At 36.8% G+C, this 12,040-nt stretch overlaps 1 protein-coding gene across 1 annotated transcript in view; it reads right to left on the bottom strand.

Annotated features, from left to right (window-relative positions):
- The window catches only part of UVR3 (DNA photolyase family protein), a 303,194-nt gene that overhangs the window by 96,584 nt on the left and 194,570 nt on the right, over nucleotides 1–12,040 (bottom strand). Inside the window, exons 4-5 of the mRNA XM_089396602.1 lie at nucleotides 5,999–6,166; nucleotides 5,762–5,833 (exon numbers count right to left, since the gene is read on the bottom strand). Coding sequence (XP_089252728.1) covers nucleotides 5,762–5,833; nucleotides 5,999–6,166 — 240 coding nt within the window. The remainder of the gene's footprint in view (nucleotides 1–5,761; nucleotides 5,834–5,998; nucleotides 6,167–12,040) is intronic.

Below are 12,040 nucleotides of genomic sequence, written 5' to 3'. Positions count from 1 at the left end.
TTTTAATTCTCATCAATGGTCGAGATTGCTTTGACGAGGATCACTCGAACTAGACAGGGGAAGATTTATCTTTAAATAGGAGGTCATTTGTCAGTTGATCGATCCGATTTTTGAGTCGTGTGCTAAGCTAAAAGCTCTCGTGTAATCTTTTTTGACAATAAAGAAAGACTTTGGATTAATTTTTCGTCGGTGTTACTCTTCATGGAAATATTGTAAGATGTGTCATTTTCATGCATAAATTTCGTTTTAGCCATTGATGATAGCTTATGAAGAGTGATTTGAGTACAGGTATCTTACTCAGTCACTGGGGTTTAAGTGATAATCTAAATTTTGAATGTAATAGCAGGTATCTCTGTTTATCTTTAATTTTATTACCATTTTCTCGCTCTATTTTAATGGTTGGATTGAGTTTTGCAAGAAAGTCTTGATTTTTTAGATCATCGGGTGTTCGAGGAAGTTTTCAGTTGGACCAGCCAACTCCTGATTCGTATTTTTTGAAGAGCCTAGCTTGATTTGATCTCGGGCTTATCATAAGAGTTTTATTGGTGATGCATGAAGGGTTTTGGGCTACGAATCTCCTTTTAAATTTAAAAATTTTAAATTTTTCTATGCTAAATTGATAAATCTGGTTGTTAAGAGCCTTAGTTTATCAGATCTGGGAGCGGAGTTGGACTCACACTCGCCAGATTTGATAAATCTTACATTCTGTGCATAGATCTGTAAAGTTTTTGGGTTTTCTAACTTGGGTTTCTGGGGTTTTATTTCTTTTTGTATATCTGGGTTCTAGGTGTTTTTATTTTTAGGTATAGGTACCAAATCTGAAGGTGAGGTCTGATTTAAAGCCATATCTAGGCCCTATATACCTGATCTTCTAGAGATTCAAACCATGAATAAGCATGCAATGTGGCCTCAAATGGTGGATTCCCTCTTTAAATCAAGTGCCAATCAAGTGGATCCATGTAATAAGGCATCAATTCTATGAAGAACACATGTCGAATGTCATCACTGATCAGCCACCTCCATGAAGAAAGGAGGCAGACCCTTGTCAACAAATAAAATAGGGTTATTCCTCAACATCTGTGGAAGATACCTATTTCGAATTTGGCACATCTCAACAATAAAGCATGACAAGCAACAGAATGTGGCCTTATTACGTGGAGTGCTCAACAATAAGACATCAACAAGTGTGCAACAAACCACTCAAGCTCAAGTTTCGAGATATAACAACATAAGTATAGCAAGGGCTAGATCCATGAATAAGGGTTAATCCATCATAACAATGTCCACTAAGCTCTGAAACCGGATTCGTCCAAAATAGACGACGTGTCCAAATCCCACGAATCGGACACGATTCAATGGGAATTCGAATCCCAAAATGGACACGACGTGTCCCAATTCGAATCCCAAAATGGACACGACGTGTCCTAACGGGACACGATCGAATCCTAGTCGTGTCCCGTTTGGACACATCATGTCCCGATTTTGGGATTCGAATCCCAAAAAAGTGAAACCCGCGGCACAAAACGATGTTGTTCTTTTACTCATTTACTAGTTCTCTCATTCAGTTTTGCAAACATTGAGCTATGGGCAAGGAGCTAAGGGTTTGGAGCAAAGAGCTAAGGGTATGGAGCGTTCGGCAAGGAGATTCAAACACCAAGTAAGTGCATTTCATCTCTAATTTTTTGCATTTCTATTACAGCAGTTTGTATATGAAATTTTTTTACAAATTTGTACATGTTTTGTTTATTTTTTTACAGTATTCATGGCTCAATCAAGGGCAGCAGGTAGGGGGCAAAGGAAGGGGAAGAATGTCTCCATTGGATCTGCCCCTCCTCTCCCAATATCATCAGAGTCTATTGCAAGTAATGTTAAGGAAAGACTTCCTCCTAAAGACAACATTGAGAAATATCCCTTGTGGAAATATGTCACAAGAGAGGATGGGACAAGCACCAAGGGGAAAGGAGGAGGTAATGTGCAATGGAGATGCAACTTTTGCCACAGTTCTTTCAAAAGCACATATTACCGTGTGAAAGGTCATTTGTTGGCTTTACCAGGTTGTGGAATTGGAGCTTGTAAAGTTGTTCCTTTATAAAAGAGGAAAGAAATGGAAAAAGAGTTCACTGTTGGTATGGAAAATGTGGCTGCAAAATCAAGAAAAACCAAGAATGAAGGCCCCCTTTAATTTTTGAGGAAAGGCACCGCCAAATTTCCATTTGAGAGTTCTATTAGGGGACAAGCAGCAAAAAAAAAGCAATTTCACTTGGTCCAATGGACAAGATTTTTCAAAAAGAGAAACAGGAAGAACTTGATCTCACCATTGCCTTATTTTTCTGTCAAAACTTCATATCATTTAATGTTGCATGCTCACCTCTATTTATTGAGATGTGTCGAGCTCTAACTCACGGGTCTCCATCATGGTATGTGCCTCCTGGTTCACAGAAGCTTAGAACCACACTATTGACGAAGGCAAAAAAAGAGGCACAAAAAATGCTTGAGCTAATTAAAGCATTATGGCCAACATCCAGGGTTAGCATTGATTCTGATGGATGGACAGATCCAGCACAACACCCACTCATCAACTTCATGGTGTCCTCCTTGAATGGTCCAATTTTTTGGAAAGCAGTGGATACACTTGGAGAATACAAGGATGCACAATTTATGGGTGAGTTATTTATTAAAGTTATTGAAGATGTAGGTGTTGATTCTTGTGTGCAAATCATTACAGATAATGCACCTGTCTGCAAGGCTGTTGGCATGATTGTGGAAGCTAAATATCCACAAGTGTTTTGGACACCTTGCATTGTCCATTTATTGAACTTAGCACTGAAATCCATTGCTTCTGATGTGCTTTGGATTGGTAACATTATTGAGGGTGCACGACATATCCGTAACTTTGTGCAAAATCATACAAATGCCCTCACTATCTACAAGGAGTACAACAATCTATCATTGTTGAAGACTGTTGATACACGGTTTGCCTCTTCATTCATCATGTTGAAAAGGTTGAGGGAGGTCAAGACCGTTCTTGGGACCATGGTTATTTCTAAGTTTTGGTCTTTCTGGAGAAAGACAAATCAAGTAGCCTCTAAAAGAGTGAAGGACGCAATGCTAGATGATGCTTGGTGGGAGAGGGTAGATCTAATTATTCAAATCATGGACCCTATCATTTCTTTGCTTCAATTTGCAGATACAGACAAACCCATCCAAGGAGAGGTTTATGAGCAATGGGATTCCGTGATTGAGTCTGTGAGGAGCATTATTCTACAGAGTGAGTGCCCCGAATATGAGACATCACCAAAGGCCTTTTGTGGTACTATACAGGATATTCTTGTCAACAAATGGGACAAGAATTGCACATCTTTACATTGTTTGGCTCACTCATTGAACCCAAAATACTACAGCCATGAGTGGCTGAATTGTGGACCTTCCCGCAGATTCCCTCCTCACATGGAAGGTGAAATCTCATAGAGGAGGAAAGATGTATTCAGGCGGGTTTTCTAGGATAGAGCATTGCTTGATGAGGTGGAGGATCCCTTTGCAGATTTTTCCACTGGCACTAGTCGATTTGCAGGATATGATGTGATTAGAGACAGGGGGCTAAGATGCCCTATTCTTGGTGGGAAAATCATGGGGCAACAAGCCCTCCTCTTCAGCAATTAGCCATGAGGCTCCTCTCTCAGGTGACTTCATCCTCTTGTTGCGAGAGGAATTGGAGCACATATGAGAATTTGTATAGTGTGAAGAAGAGCAGGCTTGAGTAGTCTAAAGCAGAGACAATGGTGTAGGTGCACACCAACCTTCGTCTTATTTACAGGCAGAGGGAAGAGTGGTTGAGGGGAAAGACAAAGATGTGGGATGTCTTTCCTGATGATATGGGCCTGGACAGCAGTGTTGAGTTGGCATTGGCCAACATGGATCTCAATGATCCAGTTCTAGAGCCTGTTAGATTTGATGACGGTGATATTTCAGACAGGTCATCCTCCACACCAGCGGATGCAGAGGCGACTATGGATACAGGGGAGGAGGAGGATGCAGAGGAGAGCAGTGGTGACCATGATGATGAGGACATTGATATTGATTCTGATGATGACAATGAGGATTGATGACTCATGAGTCATGGGCTACCTATTGCCTTGAGGCTTGTATACTTGTAGTTGTTTTATATTTTCTATTTCTATTTGCCATTAGCATTGCACTACCTATGTAACACATTTTGATTTGATGACTTAATGAGAAAACTACAGCTGTCAGTGTCTTCATCTTACTATCTTGTAAGTTGTCTTTCATTTATGAATCATGATTTATGTGACATGTATTTGAATTTTGTATGTACTATGCATGCTATAATGTTACTAACTTACTTTGTAAACAATAAAACTAACATCTAGATAAAGATCTATGTTTGAAATCAATGAATTTGTATCATTAATGAGAATTTGTGTAAGAAATGTCTAATTTTTAATATATATATATATATATATATATATATATTAATAAAATAATATATAACGAATCCTACGTGTCTTGTTCTAGGGGGTCAATGTGTCTAAATCCAACACTCGAATCTCCGTATCCTACGAATCCCAAATCCCCGTGTCAAGTTACTTAGCTACTAAGCCATCCAAGTGACCAAAGAAGGGGGGCACCCTAATCATTGAAGCAATAATAGTATGACAAGTGTGTATGTTCCTCCACATATGAGCCCAATAAAAGGAGTGTTTCAATCGAAATCATAGCATATCTCAAGATAGTCCTCATCCAAGTGTGAAACCAATAAAAAGGTCTAGTGGCCTCTAGGTGATGATCTACCTCACAAGCAACTTATTCGTGTGTAAAAATTTAAACCACCTATGGGAGCTAGAGTGTTGGAACAATGAGACTCTACCATGATAATACCCACTCATCAAAGTAATAAACCATATGCAAAGACGAGGGATATGTTGGGTGCTTTGCACCATGAAGATGTAAATGTAATGTCAACTTAGCCCCAAAGTGCTAGGGCATTTCATTAAGGGAGTCATATATCAACATGCATCATGAAGTTTCCATATGATCACAGGTACTCTATAAGCAAGTCTACTACCGTGAAAGGAAAGAAAACACCAAGACAATCAAAGTAAAAACAGCATCAAGATGTCCATGATTACATCACTAATAACCCCATCAAGTGAAGCACAACTCCTAGGTCATCAACCCGTAAATCTTCCTTGTGATAAAATTCAGAAGTGTAGTAAAAAAATTCACTAGTGTAGGCCTCATGCAAAACAAGGGATAATAGGATACAATAAGGTGGATAGGAATCTCTTTCTCAGACGAGGGAGTGTACAGCAACATTTAATGCCAAAGCTCCACTATTTCATTTGGGGGAAATCAATGATTCTAAATCAGATCTCCCAATCCAAATTTCAGCATATGATAGGGAATTTCAGAAAGATGTATAGACTCTCTAGAAAGTAAATCTAAAGTGAATTATTTCTCTCTCCTTTTCTATGTAGAGAGGGTAAAAGCTGCACACTCGAGCTTTGGCCTAATGTAGATTGTTGTATGTACTCTCTTTTGTCGTTAATGAAACACTAGATGCACTTTCCAATAAAAATTCTAAACTGTACCTCATTCAAGTGGGCTTGTCAATATACAAACTTGCTTTCAAATTTCACTCAACATATGATTTTGGATGTCACAATACTTGAAATTTGGCACCAAAATGATCAATGGAACAAAAGTTGAGTGTGCCTTACAATTGGAAGTCGAAGTTATATACCTGATCTTGTAGAGATTCATCCATTCTCTTCAGTGCTTCTGTTTCACCACCAACAAAAGGAGTGCATTCTTCCTGTGACCCATGTAATTCATAAGCAATAAATTAACAGAATTGACTCTGCATTTCCTATGTCCAAAATTCATTGTTTAAATGTCAGCAAAGTATTGAATATAAATTCAACAGACTCTTAAACTGAAACAAACTATTGCACTTCAAAATTAGAAGAGTGATCAAAACCTGAGACACATCTCCAAAACCAAGATCTGTAAGCGTCGGTATAGGCAAATCCTTTGAATTGTCAATACCAACAGGAGGGATCGAAGGTGGCCCATTGCCAAGTGGAAGCGGTGGCAAACCGATCAGCTTAATAAAAGACTGGTAAGTCAACGGTGGTTTTCCACCATTCTTGATGAAACATATAAGTGTCACAAAGCAAAGAAAGTTATTAAAAGTTAAATATAAAAACACTACAACTCATGTATGATGATGCATTTTTCTCAAGATATTTTCAAAGTCTAAATAATAACAATCACAATCATCTAATTAGAGTCATGCACAAAAGTACCAACCTTGTGTCATTAAAGAAATTTTGATGCCTTGCATCAAATAACATAGCAAAGATGAAATAAATTACTGCTTTTCTAATCATGTTCCTTGTATGCGCGCCCATGAAGAAATATAAATATTTAAAAATAAAAAATAATGCAGAATAATTCATGTAAAAGATGAGAGTCAAGGGCAATAGAACAATTCAACCTCTGTTTTTCTCCTTACAAAAAATGGAAAAAGAAGAGGTTACAGTAGGATGGTGACAGTTGAGTGGGACTCTTGCTACCACCAGAGGAAGGAGAGATTGGAGTCGCCATTCAATTTTAGGGAAAAACCAAGAAACCCTAGGAGAGATGATGAAAGGAAGAAAAGAGGAGGGGGTGTTGACCATTTTTGGTCCAACCATGATATGATACATGAAATGACTGCAAAGTGTTGCAAGTCTAGATATACCATTGCCTTTCACTTTGACCTTGTTTGCAAAATCTCACTTCGCCCAAAAACAGAGGCGGGGTTCCCACTGACTGAGTACATTACAATACAATACTTGAGAAGATATATCTGTGTGTTATTTCATCTATAGTTGATAAGTACTTTCCGCATTATAATATCTTGTGATATGATATAATGATGACTCTTATAGCAAATTACTAAGCTACATTCATGTGTTGAATGCATCACAAATGGGTATGATTCTATGACAAAAGCCTTGGCAATATTTGAGGATAAACTTCAATTAGAAGCACAGATGGAAATGGTACCACAACAAATAATTCATGAAGGCCAATTGGATTCTTTGGCATGGAAAGAGGGGGAAATCCTAACAAAATTTGAAGAGAGGAGAACGTAGGAGGAAATATTGTGGAAGTAGAAGTTGAGAATCACTTGGTTCAAAGAAGGGGAGAAAAACACTAGGTTCTTACATAAATCCATGCTACAGCATAGCCACTAAATTCGAATATTCTCCCTCATGAATTTAGCTAGGCAAAGGCTAATGGATCACAAGGATTCGCAAGAAGAGCTCACTAGATTCTACAGCCATGTTCCAAAATTATAGATCATATTTTGTGAAAAATTTTAACACGAAATTCTACTGTAGTAACTGATTTATTTCTCCTACTTAAATAAGTTATTTACAAAACCCTTCAGTAAACATCAAAATAAATTCTACTGCAGTTGTCACATAATAGCATAGAGAAAATAACAGTGATAAACAAGCACAAGAATCAACCACATCAACACAGTTATTTTTGGACAATTGTCCCCAAAAAACCCAATGCATTAAAATCGGTGCAGAAAATGAGGGTTTATTTATTATTCTTCAGCAACAATCTCTTTACAAGGAACGATTTTACAGAATATATAGACACCTCTGAGAGAAACACCTAAGACAATTTTTCCCGTTGCTCTAGAGAAATTCTAACACCCTGGAGACCCTTCATCCTTCACTACATCACCTCTGTATCAATTCTGCGTGAGGCCTGCATGAGGACTGCATCCCTTGCTGCGTTGTCTCTTTGATCTTCCCTCTACATTGTCCCTTTGATGCTCTACATAACCTCCTTCTCAATCTCTAACTGACGTTGATGCCCTCCTCTTCCTTCACCCTGCAACTCTCCCTCTGAAATCGAACTCCTCCTCCTTGAGAATCGATTTCCCTCGAGTTACTGAGTATTTGCTTGGTGTGTCTCCAAATGACTCTCAAGTCTTCTCTTATACTTTTCCTGTTGATGAATCAACGGCCAAGATTTAGTCCCTAATCAACAGCTAAGATTAAATTAGACTTGATCCTCGTCTCTTAAAAACTTCTCATCCATACTTTCATTAATACTCATTAATATTTTTATTTTCGTAATTTAGACTTAGGAACCCCATTAAAAATATTAATTATTTAATAAAATACAATCCAAGTGGAATTTCTCCAAATGATTTCTGGGTCTTGGAGATCTCATGTGTTCTAACTTCTAGCCCCTCCACAAAATTTCGAAGCTAGAGCACATCCGATGTGACCCAAAATCAACATATTCCTCATCTAGTCATGAAGGATCAAAATGCAGTGCTCATGAGAAAGATCACTATTCAAGAGGTGGAAGAAGCAGTTACGAATCCGCCCAAAAATAAAGCATCAGGGTTTGATGGATTTACTTCAGACATTTTCCAAGCTTGTAAGTCTTTTCTGGGTGAAGAAATTATTGCTTTCGTAGTGTTGTCGCACAGATTGTCACGACAACGCTCAGACCGGGGGTTGTCACCCTGATCCCCGATCTCTCCGTTTAAGCCTATCTCCCGCGGCTAAGGGGGGTAGACCCTATGGGACAATGCATGACCAACTGTGGACCAGTTGGGTTGGGAGACAAGAGGGAAAACAAGCACTTAATTGATTTTATTAAGTTAATAGACCAGTGCCTTAAGGAGCTAACGATTAAATGATTATTTATTGAATATTGCAGAAATATAAACCATGTAGAACAATCATTTATCATCAAATAACCCAAGCGATGTAAGATTTTCAACAAATGCACAACGCCTTTAAATGATCCAGCAATTAAACTTCAAGAAAAATTAAATGCTTTAAATGATCATAAAATTTAAATGCTGACCAGCTACCACTTTCATATAGCCAACTTGTAAATAAACATTTTAAGTGCGTTTAGCTATAGAAAAATGGACCACAAAAAATGAATTTTCAATTTTATTTTTTTATTAAGCTTTTTCAAAATATTTTTAAATTTTGTAAATATTTTTTATTTTTTATTTTTTTGTTTTGTTTGCAGGTGCTGGAGCAGCGTGGAAGGAATCCGCAGGAAGTAATGCTGAAGAGAAATGCAGAAATGGAGCTGTGAGGAGACAGGGATTTGATTTGCAGCAGAGTGAGAGGAGCTTTAAATATTTTCCAGAAATCTTGACAAAAATTTTTAACTCGCTCTCCTTTAGATTTCTTGAAACCCTCATTAAAAAAAAAAAAAGATCTGAAAATGAATGATTTTAAAACCCTTGGAATGCAAGATTGCTGGTTGATATTTTTGGAAAGCAATTTTAAATGAAACCCCAGCAAACAGATAGCATAAAAAAAAATTTGAAACCTTTTGTCAAAATGAAATCCCAGGCAGCAAACAGATAACCTGGAAAAACCCTCGAATTTCTTCAAAGAAAACCTGCAAATTCTCCAGTAAATTTTAAATTGCCCTGCATTCAAATTTTTTTTTTAGATCCTGTTGCTGTAGATTTTCCTGCTGAAAACCACACAAAAATTTTCCAGACCTGTAACCTGCAATGGAAAAACAAAATACCCAGAAACAATATGTGCAAGGAAAAAATAAAACCCTTCAAACCAGCTACGAATTTACAGTATTTACAGATCTAAGGCTCTTTAGCAGCGAGATTTGTCAATAATCTACAGTTATATTTTCAGAATTTCAATTTTAATGTGAGGTGCTTCAGAAAACCCTGCATGCATTCATAAAAAATTTCAGATGATAAGCCCGGGATTGAAACTGGTTGGGCTCTTTCAGAAATCACAATCCAGGAGTTGGTTGGTTCAACCGAGAACTTCCCCTAACGCCCGGTAAACTCAAAACTAAGATTTCCTGCACAGCTTAAAATCAACCACTAACATAAAGGGAGAAAAAAAATAGTGAAACCCAGATCAAATGGAGATACCTGCCATTATATTTCAGAATCTAAACTATCATTCAAACCCCAAAAATCAGACAAGATACCTGTGCCTGAATCAATCTTCATCAAGCTAAAATCAATAGCTGAAAATAAAATTATGCAGAAAAATAAATCATCTTACAGCATTTTCAGAAGAGTAACACCAGCAAGATTTTTAACCCCAAAGTCTTTCTTTATTGCACAAAAAATGACTACAAGAGAGCTTTCTTTAGCACCAGACTTTCAGATCTAATCTGATCTCAAATGACCCCTAGCACCCTATTTAAAGGAAAATTTCCCAACGGCTAGTTCGAGTGATCCATGTCAAAATGATCTCGACCGTCGATGAGGATCAAGATATCTTTTAATCTCATCCGTCGAAATTTTAATAAATTAAAAATTAAAATTTTGCATTTGTTTTCTCAAAATTTCGACTTATTTTATTATTTTATTTTACTTCATTATTTTATTATTTTTTCAATTTTTATTTATTTATTTTTTTAATTTTATTTTATCATATTTTTTTTATTTTTTATTTTTTTAAATTAAAAATTTTATTATTATTATTTTTATTTATTTATTTTTAATTTTTATATTTATTTTTATATTTTTTAATTTTTTAATTTTTTTTTTTATATTAAAAATTGTATTATTATTATTATCTATTTTTTAATTTTTGTTTTTGGATCCTCAAACTTAGCCTTTGGAAAAATCACTTAGGACCTAGGACTTAGGACTTATGAGGGGATTAAAACATCTTCTAACCCTCAAGAAATTTTACATCATGACTTTTACAATTTTACATCTCAAGGGAGAAAACCCATTTGACATAGACCCTCATAGACCACCCAGTTCTGCGACACAACTATAATCTAGCAGATTAACATACTAGAATTCTCCTAAGATTCTAATGACAAAATCCATTCCGGCTTTGGGGTTAGGCTGAAGGAAAACTCTGCCGATCATGGATCTGTGAGACAAAAACCTTCCAGAATGTAGATTATCACTAGAAAGTTAGGTCCACCTAGGCAATTTACATACATGACTCATATCTGCTAAGATTATTTACAATTCATACATGCAGACTGGGTTTACAACATAATATGATCAAGTCGATGATGACTGTCGAATGGCATGAACATATCGCTGAAGCGTTATCCCTTTTGTGAAGAAAAGGGGGTGCACTGCTATGGAAAGTTGACACGTAATGGTCAACATCTGGCTCCACATGGGGACACGTTGTTGTGCTGCAGGAATGTGAGAATCCAGAATCTGCATCCACGCAATACACAATAAAACATAAGTAGCATTCATCCAAAAATCATCATATAACATTAAGCACATGAAAGATATAAGCTCTTCACTTATTAACTATCTGGAAAAGTAAATCTAATCCTAAAACAGAAATGAAATGCTGAAATGACAAGGAATAGGGTTAGAAATACAATACAAATGATGCCCTGTGGCATCAGATGTGTTCAATATGGTGTATACTGAGCATTTGCCTGCTTTCAGGCAAATCTGTCGGCTGCTTATCAGATGTGCCATGTCCAATTCTGCATATGGTAGGACTTTTTCTTATTCGAAAATCAAGTTGCTCGCGGTCGTCTGATGCATCAAATCTTCTTCTCATTTTCTTTCTCTTGCGCTTTTTCTTTGTGGCAAGTTGTATTACTGATGATCTGGAGCTTTCTGTTTCAAAGCTCTTAAATGAAGTATGTGTGACATGTCTTTCCTCATCTTGCATCTGATCTTTATCGTTTTTAATTTTATCTGGATCACCTTCAATTAACCACCTTTCAATTGAACCAATGACCTCCTCATAATAAGATGGAGCTTGTTGCAGCAAATGAGAAGGCTCCTGATCTATTGATGTTTTCTGGTTTCTTTCATCCTTAATCCATTGTTGAAATTTATGTCCCTGTATTGTAATGGCATTTATCTGGCTAGAGTGTTCAACTTTCATAGCACTGATTTCCCTGGCATGATCTTCTTCCATGGTCAATAACCTTTTCTGAAGACATATTTGATTAGCTTCCATATCTTTTATTACTTTATTGTCTTTTTCCTTTATGG

Source organism: Pinus tabuliformis, chromosome 1_2 (genome assembly GCF_031772625.1).
Source record: "Pinus tabuliformis cultivar Carrire ecotype Pingquan chromosome 1_2, CPIR1, whole genome shotgun sequence".
Taxonomy (NCBI): Eukaryota; Viridiplantae; Streptophyta; class Pinopsida; order Pinales; family Pinaceae; genus Pinus; species Pinus tabuliformis.
Note: the sequence above shows the minus strand (reverse complement) of the source record. Positions and strands in the feature narration are given on the sequence as shown.